At 51.2% G+C, this 17,247-nt stretch overlaps 1 protein-coding gene and 1 long non-coding RNA gene across 10 annotated transcripts in view; one reads left to right on the top strand and one right to left on the bottom strand.

The window, feature by feature from the left end:
* Positions 1–5,686, top strand: part of LOC125157562 (sperm acrosome-associated protein 7-like) — a 20,182-nt gene extending 14,496 nt beyond the window's left edge. For all 9 annotated transcript variants that reach the window (XR_007149867.1, XR_007149968.1, XR_007149794.1 and 6 more), the window contains 2 exons: positions 2,955–3,035; positions 5,465–5,686. Coding sequence is in view for 2 of the 9 variants with exons in the window: in XM_047845323.1 (XP_047701279.1) it covers positions 2,955–3,035; positions 5,465–5,550 (167 nt within the window). In the remaining 7 variants the exon portion in view is untranslated. The remainder of the gene's footprint in view (positions 1–2,954; positions 3,036–5,464) is intronic.
* On the bottom strand, positions 5,659–17,247 carry LOC125160094 (uncharacterized). The gene is made up of 3 exons (XR_007150133.1): positions 17,187–17,247; positions 11,953–12,187; positions 5,659–6,186 (listed from the first exon to the last, which is right to left on the bottom strand). It is a non-coding gene; the product is annotated as an uncharacterized LOC125160094 (long non-coding RNA).

Genomic DNA, 17,247 nt, shown 5'->3' with positions numbered 1-17,247 from the left:
GGCGTTCTCCCCTCCAGAGCCCCCTCATGCACGCTCTGCTCCCAGGGGTTCCTCTCCCTGAGGCCAGAAACATGGAGTTTCTATCAGAGCTCCGGGGCCCTTGCCACTGCGTCGCAGCGCACTGGGCTGACACCCGGGTCGAAGCCAGGAAGGCAACAAACACAGACGCGTGAAATCCACACCTCCACAGCCTCCTGCATGTGATCTCTTTCCAGGAGCCTCAGGTGGCTACCGTGTGACTTCGTGCAGAGGTTTGGGTTGGGTGGGGGGCTCACGCTAGCAAGAGGCCGCCAGAATTCCCACATAGCGTTTTGTTTCTTTAAATTCCGTGAAATGCAGACCTTCCAGCCACGAGAAAATGATAACAGAAATGCAGCCTGAGGCAGGATAAAGGGACCCTTCCTCCCTGGTGACCTCCCACGTGACCCTTACCGCCTCACCTCGAGCTCCTCTGTCCTCAGGCCTGAGTCATCTGCTTGATCTGGGAAAGCTGACCCGGAGGGTTAGACAGCCCCTGTCCCAGCGCACGACAGTGGAGGTGGACCAGGTGGAGGCGGCGGCCTGTTCGGGCTCAGGCTGCCTGTCCTGGGCCGTGCCCACCTCCTGAAATCTGTCATCGGCTCTGGGATAACATCAACTGCCTTAACGTCCTTTTCCGTGCGTGTGCCCTCCTTTCCTTGGGGCCCTCCTCTTCCCTTTTCCCCTTTCAACCAATGACCTCACTGGGACACTTAGGTACTTCAGTTGTCTCCTCCCCGGGGAATAAGGAACACACGGGATCATTCTGAGTCTGATTTTCAGGTCAGTGGTGTGTCCCACGATGGCCTAGGATGGCTGCCATTGGCCCCCAACATGTCAGGGGGCTGTTCTGTTGCCGCTTATTAGTGTTTGAGCAGGCAAAGTTTGGCAAGGGGAATCTTTCAAAGGAATGGATCTCTAATGGTGGAGCTCCGGCCCTTTGGGCAGAGGGCTGGGCCGGGGCCCAGGTCGGGTGGGGCTGACTCTCAGGTCCACCAGCCACACTTGGCAGGTGGTTTGAAAATTTGCAGCCACCACGCCTCCCAGGAAACGAACCAGCCTCGGGGGCCCTTTGGCTGCACGCCCAGAGTCCACCCCATGGCCCAGGAGCAGGACGAAGGCCACCTGCCCGCCCGGGAGCCACAGCACCCTCGGGCCCAGGCAGGGCTCCTGCTCTGGGTCCCCACTTAGAATACCCACATGTTACAAACATCAGAATCCATCTGATTTCTCTTCCTCCCTGTAGGAAATTTTCTTAAGATGTTGGCAACCAATGGGACAGAGGGAATGAAGGAGAGGGAAGCATAGGGGCACCAGGGCCCCCAGCAGGGAAGGCTGGGAGTGGGGGTGACGGTGGGCGAGAGGGGAGCCCCACCACTCATGCTGGGAAGCCAGAGAGAGTGGGGACTCTGAAAGTCTCCTTTCAAATCACAGCAACAGCACCTGCATAGATGGGCTACACAAGGTCGCTGTGCCCCCAACCCCTCTGCCCAGGGGCATCACTGGGATGCAAGGAGCTGGAAAAGGAGGGGGACCTGGGACAGCCCGGGTTCTGCCCCACCTGCCCCAGCTGGCCTGCGGTTGTGGTCTCCTTCACCCTGCTGTCTCAGCGGGGAGCAGGTGGAGGGTCCCATGCGGGAAGGTGGGGACATGCCTTGTAACTCCCACAGTGGGACACATGGCAGGTGGTCTCCATGAGCCTCAGTGGGGCCCTGCCACACTGGGATGGCCCCTCCAGGAGCATGCGTGACAGTGTCCTATCAGAACACCTCCCTGAGGACTAGGGTCTTAGGCTGAGCCACTAGAAATGACCGTGCAGATCAAAGAAGGTCCGATACCTGCTCCCAGGAAACTTTCAGGGCCCCTGCGGCTCAGCGTAGCTGGGCACCCCCAGGCATCCCTTCTCTCTGAGCCCACGCAACACACAGGCCCCTCTGGGAGCAGGTGTGCATCCTGGGCCTGTGGCCACAGGCGGGCATTTCCCGGAGCTCCAGCCCCCGCCCCCGGCGGGCACATGGGCGGGCTCTCAGCGGGGCGGTCAAGCAACCCCATGTGTTGAGGACCCATTGCTCAGGGCTACCCTGAGCTCCACCACCGACTGCCCCAGAGACAAAAAAGTATAGACACCACAACGTCGTCTCCTACGCTACACCTGGGGACAGCACGGCAAAGAGGGTTTAAACTCCAAGGGGGCGCCTGGGTGGCGCAGTCAGTTAAGCGTCCGACTTCAGCCAGGTCACAATCTCGCGGTCCGTGAGTTCGAGCCCCGCATCAGGCTCTGGGCTGATGGCTCAGAGCCTGGAGCCTGTTTCCAATTCTGTGTCTCCCTCTCTCTCTGCCCCTCCCCCGTTCATGCTCTGTCTCTCTCTGTCCCAAAAATAAATAAACGTTGGAAAAAAAAATTTTTTTTTAAGTAGGCTCCAAGGAATGAATCTCTAATGTGAAATTCTGGCCGCCACGGCAGGGCACCTCTTGGAAACTGATGGGCTCTCCTTCCTGGGCTGGAGCCCTTCTCTCCCACTAAGCGCCATGGTGGGACTGCTGGTAGAATTTCTCCTCTTCCCAATGGCTGATCTTCTGTAGCACAGTCTTACGTTTGACTTCGTGATGACACCTGTCACGTGCTAAGAGACACTGCACAACATGGGGGATGGTAAAGGAAAGCGGCACATGCAGCCCCATTGTGAGCTGGTTGATGAACAGACGGAGTGTGTGTGTTGACCATCCCGGCCCCTTTCTGAGCTGACGGGAGGGAATGAAAGGTCCATGCAGAGCCACGAACCACGGGGCCACGGGCCCTGAGGAGGCAGTGCAGGGGACAGGCCCAGAGCCCCAGCTGAGCTCCAGACAGCCTGGTTGAAAGGAAAAACAGGACTTTGGAATTAGACCACAGTTGTGTGTTAAATCTTGATCATTGTGCTTAATTTTTCCCACAGAAGAGGAGAAAGAGACACTTTATCAGATTAAAAACCTAGAAGTTCTGGAAAAAATCATTGACAACCTTCGAAGAGCTTTAGGTAAACGGAACTTGGGGCCATCTTGGTGACAGATAAGTGTGGAGGACGGCTGCTCCTGCCCCCGCCGTGGAGAGAAGTAAACCGTCTGCTCCAGGGGACAGCTCTCTGGAGGGGCAGGTGACTCAGTCCCTGGGCAGACTGGCAGGGACCCCCGCGGGTTTCCTGTGTTGTCAGTGCGGGACTCCTGGCCCATTGAGTCCAAATTCCACGAGTCCTGGGCCACGTGTGGGTGTCCCCTCCCTTCTCACCTGTCCCTGGGACCTGTGGGCCCACCACCACATACCACAGGACCAGGCCCACAAGGTCCCCAAGCCTCCCACCCGGGGAGTCCCACACCTTTGAGCACCCCAGCCCTCCGCCCTCCCCACTCCTCCCACCCCTGCCCTTTCAGACAACTTCCTAATCGCTGAAGTTGGTCCACGAATTTCCTCTGGTGGCTTCTGCCCTGGCCCCATGCTTCTTCCTGGAACTTTCCAGAACACTCCTGAGCCTCTTCTCCAGGCCAGTCCTCCTCCTGGCCTCCCAGCCTCTCCCAGGTAGACTCTGTAGTCCCGTAGACGGTTCGAATCAGCACCTCCTGCGTTCTTTCTACCACATACCGGTCCACGCACCCTGAGACCGCCGGGTTTGGGGGCACATCACGCCCACGTTTCAAGCTAGTGTTAGCGAAGACTTCCGGGGGTTTGTAAACGGGCCTCGGTGCAGCCCCATTAGTTGGGTCCTCGTAGAGCCAAGTGCAGGACCAAACACTTACACCTGGCCACCTTCATTCACCTCCATCAGTGCTCACTGGGCACCTACCACGGGCCCACACCCTTCCCAGTTCTGGGGACTGAGCACCGTAGACACGGACCCCTGCCCTCGAGGCACCCACATTCCAGGGGAAGGTTAGATCGCCCTCCGCTCCAGCCTGCTGGGACACTTCTGGGTCCAGCGTCTTCCGGTCAGCCGCTCCTTCAAACCACCCCCCCCACCCCCACACCCGTCATCCTCTTGCGGCCAGCCTGCTATTTTGTCCTTTGTTTAAATGCCCAGCAGGGTGGAGCCACAGACAGGTCACTAGAGACCTCGCATTGTGTGACTGGTCACCAAGCAGCCAGGATCCACTCTGCGGGGCCAGAGCCAGCCCTGGGGCCCTGAAATCGCAGGCCCCGCGGTCTGCACTTCCTCCCAGTGGGACAGCCCAGTGCAGTCGGGGGTTGAAAGGGGGGTGAGCGGTTGCCCCACCTGCCACAAACTTACCGACCGGTACTGACATCCAGCCACTTTCTGCTGCTTTAGTCAGATGTCAGGGAGACTTTGCCAAATCCCCAGTCCCCAGGCCCTGAGAGTTCTGTCGTGAGAACAGGAACGTCCCTATGGCTCCAGTGTCTGAGGCAGGGCCTTTCCACCTGCTGTGGCTCCTGCACGTTGGCCCTGGGCCTGCCTGTCTGGAGGATGGACGACGGGCACTCCTCTGGTGCCAGGGCTGGGGGCCCAGCAGTGCGTGCACGGGAGGGACCGAGGTCCTTGACCTCCCAGAGCCTGACATCACAGGACTGCATCCACAGGGGGTGCCCCCGAGGGGAGGGGGCAACCCCAGCCCAGCCCAGTAGTGTTCAGAGGGGCCCCCACTTGGTTTGGAGGCAGAAGGCCGTGGCAGTGAGGCATTAAAGGGTGCAGCCTGGCCCCCACTCGGTCCTCCTTCTGTGACCACCTCCCCATGGCTCCTCCCCTCTCTGCGTCCCGGCCTGGGCTCCCCAAGATCCTGCCAGGGCTCTCCCCACCTGGCCCACTGCCACCCTCACCCAAACCCACACCTTCCCCCTCTCCCTCCTGCAAACAGTGCCTCCGAGTTCGCCCTGACCTCTCGGGCCTCCGGCTTGCCCCCTGCTGTCCTCTGCATCCCTGCAAGCCCATTCCCCCCACCCGGACTCTCTCCTCTCATGGCTCCTTTGGGAAACTGAGGACAGTCCCCCTCACTGAGTGGCTCATCTATGTGCACACTCAGTGCACATAGGGTCAGGCTCCCTGCCACGGGCTTGGCAGCGGCTCAGAGTGCAGGATTTGGAGTCGGCCTGACCTGGGTTCAGATCCCCAACCGACTCCCAAAAAGCTGTGTCGACTTGGGGTAACCCAGGGCAGGGGACAGCACATCCTAAGCCTCAGCTTCTTTGTTCTCTTAAGTGGGGTGCTCAGAGCACCTGCCCCACGGGGGTGCCGGGGGCAGACTGAGGTGCCCACACACATTCCCACCGCCCTGGACCTGGGGGAGGGCCACACCCGGGACGACCCCGAGGAAGTCTCTTGTGGTAGGTCAGGTGCTCCTCAGTCTCTCAGCCCAGGGCTCGGCCCAGTACACACCCGTGTGAGCGAACCACAGGAGGGTGTGAAACCAGCTTCCTAGGAACACAGAGGATTTCTCAAGAAAATCTCCTCTTTCCAAACAGGCAACACTCTCAAGCAAAGACTGCAGAAGCACAGGCGTTTGTTCAAAGGAGCCAAACACCACAAGGGGAAATGGAGCCGGAACTGAGAAGCCAAGACCGCCTGAGGGGACATCCACTCACCCCGCCACTAGGAGGAAAAATAAAATAGAATCACTATTTTCTATAAAGAAGAATCTCTTTATTCAAGGAGTGCCAAATAAAATGAACACATTTAAATATTAACTTAGAGGTGATGTGGTTTTTTCCCTTATACTCCAACCAAAAAATAAAAGTCTAATTGAGCCTGAAAAATGAGTGTCCAAACCTTACTGTTGTCTAACAGGATGAACTTTGAAAGAAACATAACCTCACAGCCTATGGACCCATCGGGATTCCCCAGAGAAACAGAACCCGCAGGATATACATGCCCAGGGTCCACCCCCCACAGGTGGCAGCCAGAGGTCAAGAGCGCGGGGCGGGCCGGTTAGCCGGTTAGCCGTGGCTGGGAGGGGAAGACCCCACGTCTTCTGAGTAACCAGTGAAGGAGGAGAGAAGGACGATACAGGCCTCTGGAGGAGGGTGAGGGTGAGAGTGAGGCTCCCACGTGCGATCCCACGATGGGGCTTCTGCCGCTTTGCCCCGCCCGTCCCGTTCTCTGCAGAGCGGAGGGGGCTGCTCCTGTTGTTCCAAACCAGTCTCGGTGCATCATTTCCTGGTTTGAAGCTGCATTTGGGACGTTAATTCTGCAAATTAAAATAAGTAGCCGTCATGTGTGTTTTGGGTGCAAGAGCCGTGGCTTGGGAAGGTGCACAACACGTCGGGTTTTATACAGCAGGCTCTTGGGGATAATCCCCAACCATCGCGCGCCTTCATTTATTCCTTTCTGCTCCTGGGAAGTTAGAATTTTTAGTTTTCCAGGACGTCGGTCGTTGTATTGCTATCTCTAAACGTTGTTGTGGACCGAGATCATCTATGTTGGGGAGAAAGGGAGTGGGTGGTTGTTGTTGAGATGTCCTCTCGGAACACAGACATGAGAGGGGGTCTCATGAGAGTGGTGTGTTATGAAGCTACAGGCTCTAGACTTGTGGCTCAGGAACAGACAGAACCTCAGCGGAATGGAGTGGGGTGTCCAGAAATCCTGAGAGTCGTGATGTGTGGTGCACATGACAGAAGGTCAATGCAGAGCCACACGGGAGGTTTGGGGACAGTGCACGGGCCCCCTGGGAAAGCACGAAGTCAGAGCTTTAACACACGCCACCCAGGATGGGTTCAAGATGTAAATATCAAGGATATCAGCACCACAAAGCCTGGGAGAACACAGGAGGCAACGGTGCCGGTCTGGGTCCAGCCAGTCATTTAAACAGAGGAACTTGAACTACAACAGTCCATGTGGTCGGGGAGCAAGGGTGAAGGTGGAGAGAGAGCAGTGAAGGGGACCCCGGAGCTAAGGGAGGGTTCCCTCAGATTCAGAAGGGCCTGTCCCTGAGACCAGGGTCCCGGCTCGGTGGGGAAGGTGCCCAACCAGTCGGCCCCAGGTGCAGGGCGGCAGGAAAGATGGTCCGCAGGGGGGCTGGGAGGAGCTGCAAGTCCAGCCTGTCCCTCTGCGTGTGCCCATCGTCCTACCGCCACAGATCCCGCAGAGCAAGGGTGAAGGAACAAACAGGGCCCTCCCAGACCAGGACGGGCGGTGTCCCTTGTCACGTGCCCTCCAGCAGCCCCGACTCCTGAAGCTGGGCGCTGCGTCTATGGCAACCGAAAACCCGTCAGGACGTCCCACCCACTGTGACAGAGTGGACGCCACAGCAGAAGCACAGTAAGTCGATCGCTAGCACAGGGATATTGTCATAATCTCAGCATTCTTTTCTTAGCACAACTCCAAGGACAGCAACTATGAAGAAAAATACGTGGTCAGACTTGACTGCATGAAGCAGACGAGTCTGGCCAAGGAAAGGGAGACATTAAAATAGCGAAGACAACCCTGTAACATGACAGAGTCAGTATTCTTAAATATAAAAGGCTCTTATAAATTAGCAGAACAGAGGTGCCTGGGCGGCTGTGTTCATTGAGCGCTCAGGTCATAATCTCACGGTTTGTGGGTTCAAGCCCCACATTGGGCTCTGTGCTGACATCTTGGTGCCTGGAACCTGCTTCAGATTCTGTGTCTCCCTCTCTCTCTGCCCCTTCTTAACGCTCTCTCTCTCTCTCTCTCCCCCTCCCTCTCTCAAAAATAAATAAATGTTAAAATTTTTTTTTAAATAATAAATTAACAGAACATTTACAAATAACCCAAGCGAACCAATTAGCAACTCGGCACGAATATGTAACACACAGGAATCTAAAACACATAGACCCTCCGTAGCAGTCTCATTCATATTTTTAGAATTGTAAGTTAATGACGTACATACTTGCTGGATGAATCGCTTCTGCATATCAGATTTCCTAAAGTTAAAAATACGATTAATACCTAGTATTGGCCAAGGTGTGAGGAAACAGGCAGGCTCAAACATCGTTGGTGGGAGTGTAAATTTGCCCACATTTTCTGAATGGTAACTTGGAAATGTATGTAAAGCCATTAAACTGTGCAGAAAATTGACCAGGATTCCATCTCAGAAAACTGGGCAAGTATGCCAAGAACTGTATATAAATGTATTCACTGCAACATCTCTCATAATTGGAAAAAAGAAAAAAAAAAAGACGCATTCATCTATAAAGGATAGGAAGATAAATCATGCTCAGACACACACGGGCAAACCACGTGGCTTTTAGAAAGGGCGGCAGGGATGCCTACCGCCAGCATGGAAAGCTGCCTAAAATTTACCAATTTTAGGTGCAGACACTGTGGGTAAGAGGAGTCTATTTTACCGGAAACACTATGGCTAGATTAATGTGTAACAATACTTATATTTGTGTGTGTGTGTAAACATATACAACACGTGTGACCACCACTGGGGTGGAATTATGAGGGACCTTCATCTCACTATCTCCTTTATGTATTTCTGTAATGTTCAGACTTTGTTATAAGAACCATTAATCACCCCACCGGAAAATGCTCATTTAAAAAGTCAGGTACTTGGGGAGCCTGGGTGGCTCAGTCGGTTGAGCATCCGATTTCGGCTCAGGTCATGATCTCACGGCTTGTGAGTTCGAGCCCCACGACAGCTCAGAGCCTGGAGCCTGCTTTGGATTCTGTGTCTCCCCCTCTCTCTGCCCCTCCCCCACTCATCCTCTGTCTCTCTCGCTCCCAAAAATAAACATTAAAAAGTCAAGTACTACAGGGGCGCCTGGGTGGCGCAGTCGGTTAAGCATCCGACTTCAGCCAGGTCACGATCTCGCGGTCTGTGAGTTCGAGCCCCACGTCAGGCTCTGGGCTGATGGCTCGGAGCCTGGAGCCTGCTTCCGATTCTGTGTCTCCCTCTCTCTCTGCCCCTCCCCCGTTCATGCTGTCTCTCTCTGTCCCAAAAATAAATAAAAAACGTTGAAAAAAAAATAAAAATAAAAAAATAAAAAATAAAAAGTCAAGTACTACAGACATATTAAAAAATATATGTCCCTAACATCTCACCCCCCAGAAACTCACAGGTGAAAAACCATTTCTCACATCGATTTATAGGGTGAAAATAGGTATGTCTATTTATACTTCTGTTTAGAAGTATAAACAGTTGCAAGATTACATTATAGTTATTTTAAACTGAAAGTTGCCTCATATCCCATGCATATTTAACTTACTTGCATTTAGCTTATATAATTTCAACCGCACATACTTAGCAAAAAGAGAGGGAGGAAGAGAAAGAGAAACACCGTGTGAACAGTCCGGGATGCTGCCCGTGCCGCCTGGGGGAGGGGAGAAGGTGCCCACCGTGGGGCAGAGCAGTTGTTTGGCCTGGGCTCAGGCTCTCATTCCTCCCGAGTCCTCAGGAGCATTTACCATCTGCCGGTGATCCTACTCTTCAAAGATACTCATTCCTTTCTTCAAAATAGGCCTTGGGTCAAGCCCAGCACTCAAAGAAACTGCTGGTATTCCCCCAGGAGAGAAACAAACAAACAAACAAAAAAAACTAACTACTTACATTGATTTATGGATAGATAATACATGCCAAGCTGACCAATAGAAACAAAATGTGAGAATTACGTATATAAGGAAGATTTTTCCATGAGCCATGCTAAAAAAAAAAAAGTAAAAATAAACAGGTGAAAATCATTTGACCGATAGAATTTATTTAACCCAACGTATCCAAAATGTGACAAATTGAATATGCACTCCATATTAAAAATCATTCATGAAGAATTTTATATTCTTTTACTCTTACCAATCCGGGGTCCATTTTACAGGTACGGCATGTCTCAATGGGAGTGCTACATTTTCCCTGGGAATATTTGATCTGCGTTTACATTTCACAATGGTTACAGTAGAAAGAGCAGGTACTCATATCCAAGTTGACTTTAAGTTGTTTAGACTCTTAAATTTTTGCCAATAATTGCTTTTAAATCCAAATCTAAATAAGTTAAAATTAAATAAAGTGTCAAATTGAGGGGATTGGGTGGCTCAGTTGGTTAAGTGTCTGACTCTTGATTTCAGCTCAGGTTATCATTTCATGGTTCATGAGATTGAGCCCCACGTTGGGCTGTGCACTGATGGCATGGAGTCTGCTTGGGATTCTCTCTCCCTCTCTCTCTGCCCCTCCCCAACTTGCGCAAGCACTCACTCTCTCTCTCTCTCTCTCAAAATAAATAAACATTAAAACATTTTAAAAATATAAATAAAGTGTTAAATTCAGTTCCACAATCTTACTAACGACATTCAAGTCTGTGCCATGTGGATATTCTTTTACTATTAGTGGAAAGATATTGGCAGGTTTTAAGCCAGAGCTATTGTTGGATTTATATCCTGAACAAGAAAAGCCAAGAGGCAGTCACACTGTTTGAAGCAGGAAAGCATGGCTTGGGGTGGTAGGGATGGAAAGAAGCGTGTGCACTGAAGACATATTTGAGGTAGAGCCACCAAGATCTACAGTGAGCATAGCGTTGGCCCCTGGGTGCTGGACTTGAGCCCCTGGGTAGACATGTCTGGGTCTTTCACAGAGACAGAGAGTGGGGGTGGGGTGGTGAGTGGGAGTAACAGGTGTAGGGGTGACTCAGGAATTCCATTTGGGGCATCAGTGGAGTTGTCTAGGAGAGATCCTAATGGAGATAAGGACTAAGCTGCTGGGTTTATGAGTCTGGGCTGCAGGAAAGGTCCAGGCCGGAGACATGAATTTAGGAATCATCAGTATGTAAACAGTACTTGAAGGTATGGGATTCGATGTGATTGCCCAGGAAGAAAGTAAAGAGAGTAAAGGGTCTAGGACCGAGGCCTGGGGCCCTTGAGCATTTGGAGGTTGCACAGGAAAGCTGCAGAGTCACAGAAGCCAGGACATCATGTTCCCAAGAGGAGCCAGCTGCCCAGCCACTCCACACCCTGAAACACAAGATTAGCAGAGACTGTGGGTTGGCAAACCCAGAGGCTGTGATGAGTTTGCCAGGAGCTATTCCACAGGACTGCTGGGGACTGATGCCCTGCTGGAGTGCAAGGCAAAAACTACAGCTGACCCTTGAACACCACAGGCTTGAACTGCACTGGTGCACTTACATACAGGTCTTTTGCAGCACAGCACTGTAAATGTATTTCCTCCTCCTTGTGATTTTCTTAAGAAGGTTTTCTTTTCTCTGGCTTACTTTATCGTAAGAATAAAGTATATAGTACATAGGACACAAAGTCTGTGTTAATTGACTGTTTATGTTACTGGTTAAGCTTCTGATCAGCAGTAGGCTATTAGTAGTAAAGTTGCAGAGGGGGGCAGTCAATGTCATATGTGGATTTTCAGCTGTGTGGTGGTGGTCAGTGCCCAAGATCCCTGCATTGCTCAAGTGTCAACTATATATAAATTCTTTGACATTAGGGAAGAAGGGAAATAGAAATATGCACAGTCGCTGGAAAGATACATATGGGAAAGACAGCTGTTGTCCTAAGGTAGAGCATCCATGCAAATTTTTGCCTGTGGACAGGATTAATCCATTCAGTAGGACAGGAGAAATCACTGGTTACTGAATGTCTTGGTTATTGGATATTCGTGTTTCCTTCCAGTGAGTTGCCTATTCATATCTTTGCCCATTTTTGTTGTTCATGTCTTTCTTCTTGATTTGTAGAAGTTCTTTGTATATGCTGAATGTAAGTCCTTTGTTAAATGACTTGCAGTCTATTTCCGTGGACCTATAGCTTATCTTTTACTTCATTTCTGGTCCTTTTTGTTCAGTTGAAGTCATTGGGGCGCCTGGGTGGCTCAGTTGGTTAAGCATCCGACTCTTGGTTTTGGCTCAGGTCATGATCTCATGGTTTGTGGATTTGAGCCCCTTCCTGACCTTTTCCTGTCATCCCTTCACCTGAATGCTGATTTGTGGGGTTTTTTTTTCATGTCCTTTAATAAACTTCTAAGTGTTCCCTTGAGTTATGTGAGCTGCTTTAGCAAACTAACCTTAGGAGGGGCTCATGGGAGCCTCCCATCTGTAGTGAGTCAGTCAGAAGCACAGGGGACAGTGGCAGCTGAAGTGGAGGTCGGGGCAGTCTTGTGGGGCTGAGCCCTTATCCTGTAGGGTCTGGTCCCATCTCTGGGTCGATGGTGTCAGACTTGAGCTGGTGTTAGAGAGAATTGTGTGGGGGAAAAACCTCCACACATTTGGTGACCACAAGCATCAGAAGCGAAGTGTTCTCTGTGAAGGCAAAGGAGACACATGGGGAAGAAACACAGTGAGGAAGAACTGGGTTTTTTTCTACATCAGAAGGAAAAAAAAATTGAATTTTTCCCATTACAGCACTAATCACTTTTTTCACAAGATAGGAGTAAGATGCAGGACAATCAGTAAGATTCCAGAATCTTGATGTTCAATAACTGACATCCTTGGTCCACAGCAGGTCTCCCCTTCCTGACAAGGAGCTGCCAACTGATCTGAGTTTCAGCCTTTAGCCTCCTGTCACTCAACAAATTTGTATTGTAGGCTCAGCATGGGTGGGGCTCTGTCCTCACAGGAAAGATACAGTGATGATGGAGAGTAAGAGACAGAGACAGAGAGACAATGATGGAAATATGGAGAGACAGACAGACATAGAGACAGAGGTGGAGGGAGCGAGAGAGAAAGCCATCTGTCCAGTACTTTATTCAACAGGACACTGGTTTGCAGAGCAAGCTCTTGGCCCTGCCTGGGGGCTCCCTTTCAGAGCAGAGAGAGGCCACCTCTCTCTGCCTTCCCACCTGGAGCCACCAGAAGCAAGCTTGGAGCATGTTTCTACTCGTCAAGAGGCCTGTTGGAAGTGGAGAGGCCATCTCAGAAAAGGCCTGTTAACAATCAAGTTTTTATGACTAAAAATGAGTAACATTTACTTGCTGGGTTTTTAAATGTTTTCATCCAAGGGTGGGAGGAAACTAAAATGCCAGACACCTAGGAACCCTGGAGTAGAGGGGAAGGAGGCTCCAGCTGTTGCCTGGTGGAGGCTTCTGGAAGGAGAGGCACTTGGATTGGATTGTGGGCAGGGGGCAGGGGACAGTGGGCAGTGGGGGAGCCTCCCCAGCAGAGCCTGTGTCCTGAGGCTGCCACAATCAAGCCCAGCAAACCGGGCTTGGGCAACCTGAATCTAAGCCCTCTCGCTCTGGAGGCCGGGTGTGGGCAGGGCTGGACCTCCCAAGGAGGTCGTGAGGGGGGACCTGCCCCAGGTGTCCCCCTGCCTCTGGTGTTGCTGGCCATCCTTGGGGTTCTTTGACTTCTGCTGCACCCCTCCATCTCTGCCTCATGGTGTTCTCCCCATGTGTGCATCTGTGTCCAGATGCCCCTTTTTATAAGGACACCAGTCACACTGGGTTTGGGGCTGGCCTGCCCCACTATGACTTCATCTTAACTAGTTACATCTACAATGATTCCATTTCCAAATCAGGTCACATTCTAAAGCACTCAGGGAGGCATGATTTGGTCACAACAGGGGAAAGAAGTGCTGGGGATGGGGTGGGAGCCTTCAGCAGAAGCACCCTTGGTTTCAAGGGCTCCCTGGACAGCCTGTGAGGAGGACAGACAAGTCCAGAGAGGCAGGCAGGCCCTGGCTGTAGGCATGTCAACAGGCCAAGGAACAGATCTGGGATTTTGCTCCCAAGGAGCAATTTCCAAAGTGTGGTGTAGCACCACCAACCGTGGGAACTGATTTGGGAAGCACGTGAACATGTGTTATTTTATTGTGGATTTGCTTAAATGAGGAAAATGTAGTTGGCACCATAAACTCATTGGTGTTTTCTTAATAAAGAGAACGTAAAGTCAGTAATTCCAAAAAATGAAGTTATTTTAAGAAAATTATTAATAGCACAGATCCTCTGTGGATACAAAAGTCCACGCAGAAGTGGTAAAAATCCACGTGGGAGTGGTATCTGAATGACAGGAGTCTGGGAAGTCGTTTGCTACGGACTGAATGCCTGTGTCCCCGAAATTCACGCCAACGTGATGCTATCTGGAGGTGGGGCCTTTGGGAGGTGCTTAGGGTGGGATAACGTCTATGATGGGGTCAGTGCCCCGCAGAGAAGAGACACCAGAGAGGTGGTTCCCTCTGCACTGAGTGGGTTCACAGAAAGAAGATGTCATCTGTGATCCAGGAAGAGGGTCCCTGATAGCATCCTGATCTCAGACTCGCAGTCTTCCAGTTTGTTGTTTAAACCCCCCAGTCTGTGGTACTGTGGTACTGGGGGGTTGTTATGCAGGCTGGAACAGACCGAGACACTGCTCGGTGTCCAATTTTAAGTGTATTTGCCTTCTTAAAAGGTGGATCTGGCCACATGGAGGGAGGCAGATGGGGGGTCGTGGACGAGAGAGAACAGTAAGGCTGTGCTCCCACTTTGCAGCCCAGGCTGAGGGCACCGTCCCAGTGGGCTACCCACACACAGCCAGCTGCAAATTGGATGTGGGTCTTCCTCTGAGCCCTCACCCATCACCTGGCATCACAGCAAAGCCTCTCACTTGCAGTAATGAAGGACAGTGTCTTAGCGTGGTGCATAGCCTGGGTCCTGCTTTCTTCTGCAGTCTCCCCTCCCATGACACGGCGTTGACCATGACCTGTTCCAAGTGTGAAAACAGCCCCACTGATGTCTCCACAGCGTGTGGGCAGTTCTGCGCACCTCTGACTGGGACATGCCTTCACCTGAGCCCTTCACCTGAGCCCATTTAAGCAATTCTCACACAATGCAATCCTAAGTGCGGGGCTGGGCGGGGGGGGGGGGAGGGCATGGGGGTTGTGTTATCTTATTTTGATACTTTGGGATTTTGGGTCTTCCTCTTTTCTTTCATGTTTCCGAATCACCTCTTCAAATACACAAGTTTGCTTATGTTAAAGAAAAAGATTATTAGTCAAAAACATCGTTTAGTGAGATGTATTAAAGCATAGTAAGGTGGACTGTACTCAGAGGAGGCTATGGCAAGTGGGAATCAGGACCCCACTTTTGCTTGCAGTGGGGAGAGAGATTGGACTCTGGGGAGAGAGATCGGACTCGGCTCTGAGAACAGCATGGGCAACTTCTTTACCCTGGGTGGGCGATGGAGGGTGGAAAATTACTATGACAAAACAGCAGGGTCAGCTAACCGTCAGGTTCTGGCCAAACTGACCCAGCAGGATTCTTGCTGAAGGCAGGCTGGGTTGAGCCAACACCACTTGGGGGTGGCTGGAGGGTGAAGAAACTGATTAGATATCAAAGACGATCTGATATGGGGGATGGGAATTCTAGCTCAACCAACTTAGCAGGAGTCTTGCTAAAACTGGACGATGCAGAGACAAATACACAAATCCAAACATTTAAGCCTAGTCAAAATTTGGGGGGAGACAGAGTAGTTTGGTCAAGAAGAGAATGTTCTGTCACTTATTTATGGTTGCTTTGTCAAATAAATCAAAGCACATGAGTGATGAATCTGGTTTCCTCCCTTTCCCCCAGAGCTTTGTAAAAACAAGAATCCCAAAGAAAATCCATAATTGGTAATAATGAGTTGGGCAAAACTTGGGACCAACCAACCAGAACACTGGAATTTGGATTACTCATTGGACACCCTTTATAACTGTTCCATCCACAATTATCATGCAGGCTATCTTAGGGACCCATCATATCTAGGTTGACAATCTATTTCAACTTAAATATGTACATAAAAATAAACAAATATCTACATACTCCTAGCAACTCTGAAAACCAGAAAGTAACCTTAATTGAGGAAAGACGGCATTCTAAGTATGGTGCCACTATAACCTACTTTATTTTCCTAGGCCTTAAGGCTCTTTATGCAAAATATATTCCAAAGTTAAAAAAATCTAACTGGATTGGAAACTAGGTCTGGCAATTATTCTCAGCTCTGCCCCAGGCACACCGTTTGTCCTTGTGCAAGTTCTCAGCTTATCTGTGTCTCAGTTCTGTCCACTGCAGCAGGCACTATAAAGAGGCATAAGTAACCCCTCCCTCTAGTTATTACAGATGACAAGGCATCTTACAAAATGGGGTGCTGCTTTCCCAGGAAGGATGGAAGTCATTATGGTGCACATCTTACAGACATAATGAGATTAAAATCAGCCTGGTGTATGAAAAGAAAAATGGTTGAATTCTGTCTGCTCCAGAATTCAAGCTTGCAATGAGTTTACAGCATAGTTCTACCTTTCTGGTCCAAACAAAAAAGGTACTGTTTCGCCTACTGAAATATTCTTCCCTGCTTCATCTACTAGATTATAAATTCCTGGAAAGGAAACAGAACCAGCCTCATTCATATTTCCCATGCATTACTAATCACCCCCTGAATTGATATACTGCTGCTTTCCCTCACTGCATCTGGGGCACCTCCCAAAGTGCTCCATTCGCATTGTAATCAACATGTTTGTTTAACGAATAGAGGAATGTGTTGTACGTTTATACCATAAATTAACAATCTCCTTTGTTAGGCACGAGGTGCCTAATTTCTTATTAACTAATGCTGCCAGGTGCTATCTCATGCACTATTATTTTCCCAGACATCTGGTTACCTACTTAAAGTTGAATTACTGTGATTCAGAATTCTGTAAAAAAAAAAAAAAAAAAAAAAAAAAAAGGAAAAAAGGCAATATATACAAGGAAAAATATATAACGAAACTATGTGGTAAAGGTACTGTAAGGAACTACCCATAAACGTTGATAGTAGTTATTCCTCGATAGTGAAATTATTGATATTCACGTATTACTCATAATCAGAGGAAAAAACCTGTTAAGAAAACTGTGATTCTCATTGTGATTGTCACTGACAGGATTTTCTAGGGTTTTGCTGGCTGCTCTCGAAGCTCGCCCGACAGGCAGGCGCCTGGAGAGGACGGAGCCGGGCGGAAGCTGGTCTGGACTGCGGGGCCTGGGGTCTGGGTGGGGCACGCGGCTGAGAGCCGACCCCACCCGCGCGGCCGGGGATCCGCCTCGGCGCAGCTCCCCGCTCCCCGCCTCCCAGTCCGGGCCCCCGGGCTCTCCGCCCCCGCACTCCCCGTTCCCGGATCCCAAGTCCCCGTTCCGGGTTCCCGAGTCCCCTCCCTCCGTTCCCGGCTCCAGGTTCCCCATTCCCAGCCCCCTGCTCCAGGTTCCGGCCAGCCTCGGGCTCAGAGCATCAGCCCCATTCCGACCGCGCTAGGCCCCGCCCCCTGCCCCCGGGCTCGTCGCCCGCTCCCAGGCCCCGCCCTCTCCCGACCTACCTCCCGCTCCAGGCGTCTGCCGCATCCGGGACCCCACTAGGCCCCGCCCTCTGCCCCGGGC

Source organism: Prionailurus viverrinus, chromosome A1 (genome assembly GCF_022837055.1).
Source record: "Prionailurus viverrinus isolate Anna chromosome A1, UM_Priviv_1.0, whole genome shotgun sequence".
Lineage (NCBI taxonomy): Eukaryota > Metazoa > Chordata > Mammalia > Carnivora > Felidae > Prionailurus > Prionailurus viverrinus.
Note: the sequence above shows the minus strand (reverse complement) of the source record. Positions and strands in the feature narration are given on the sequence as shown.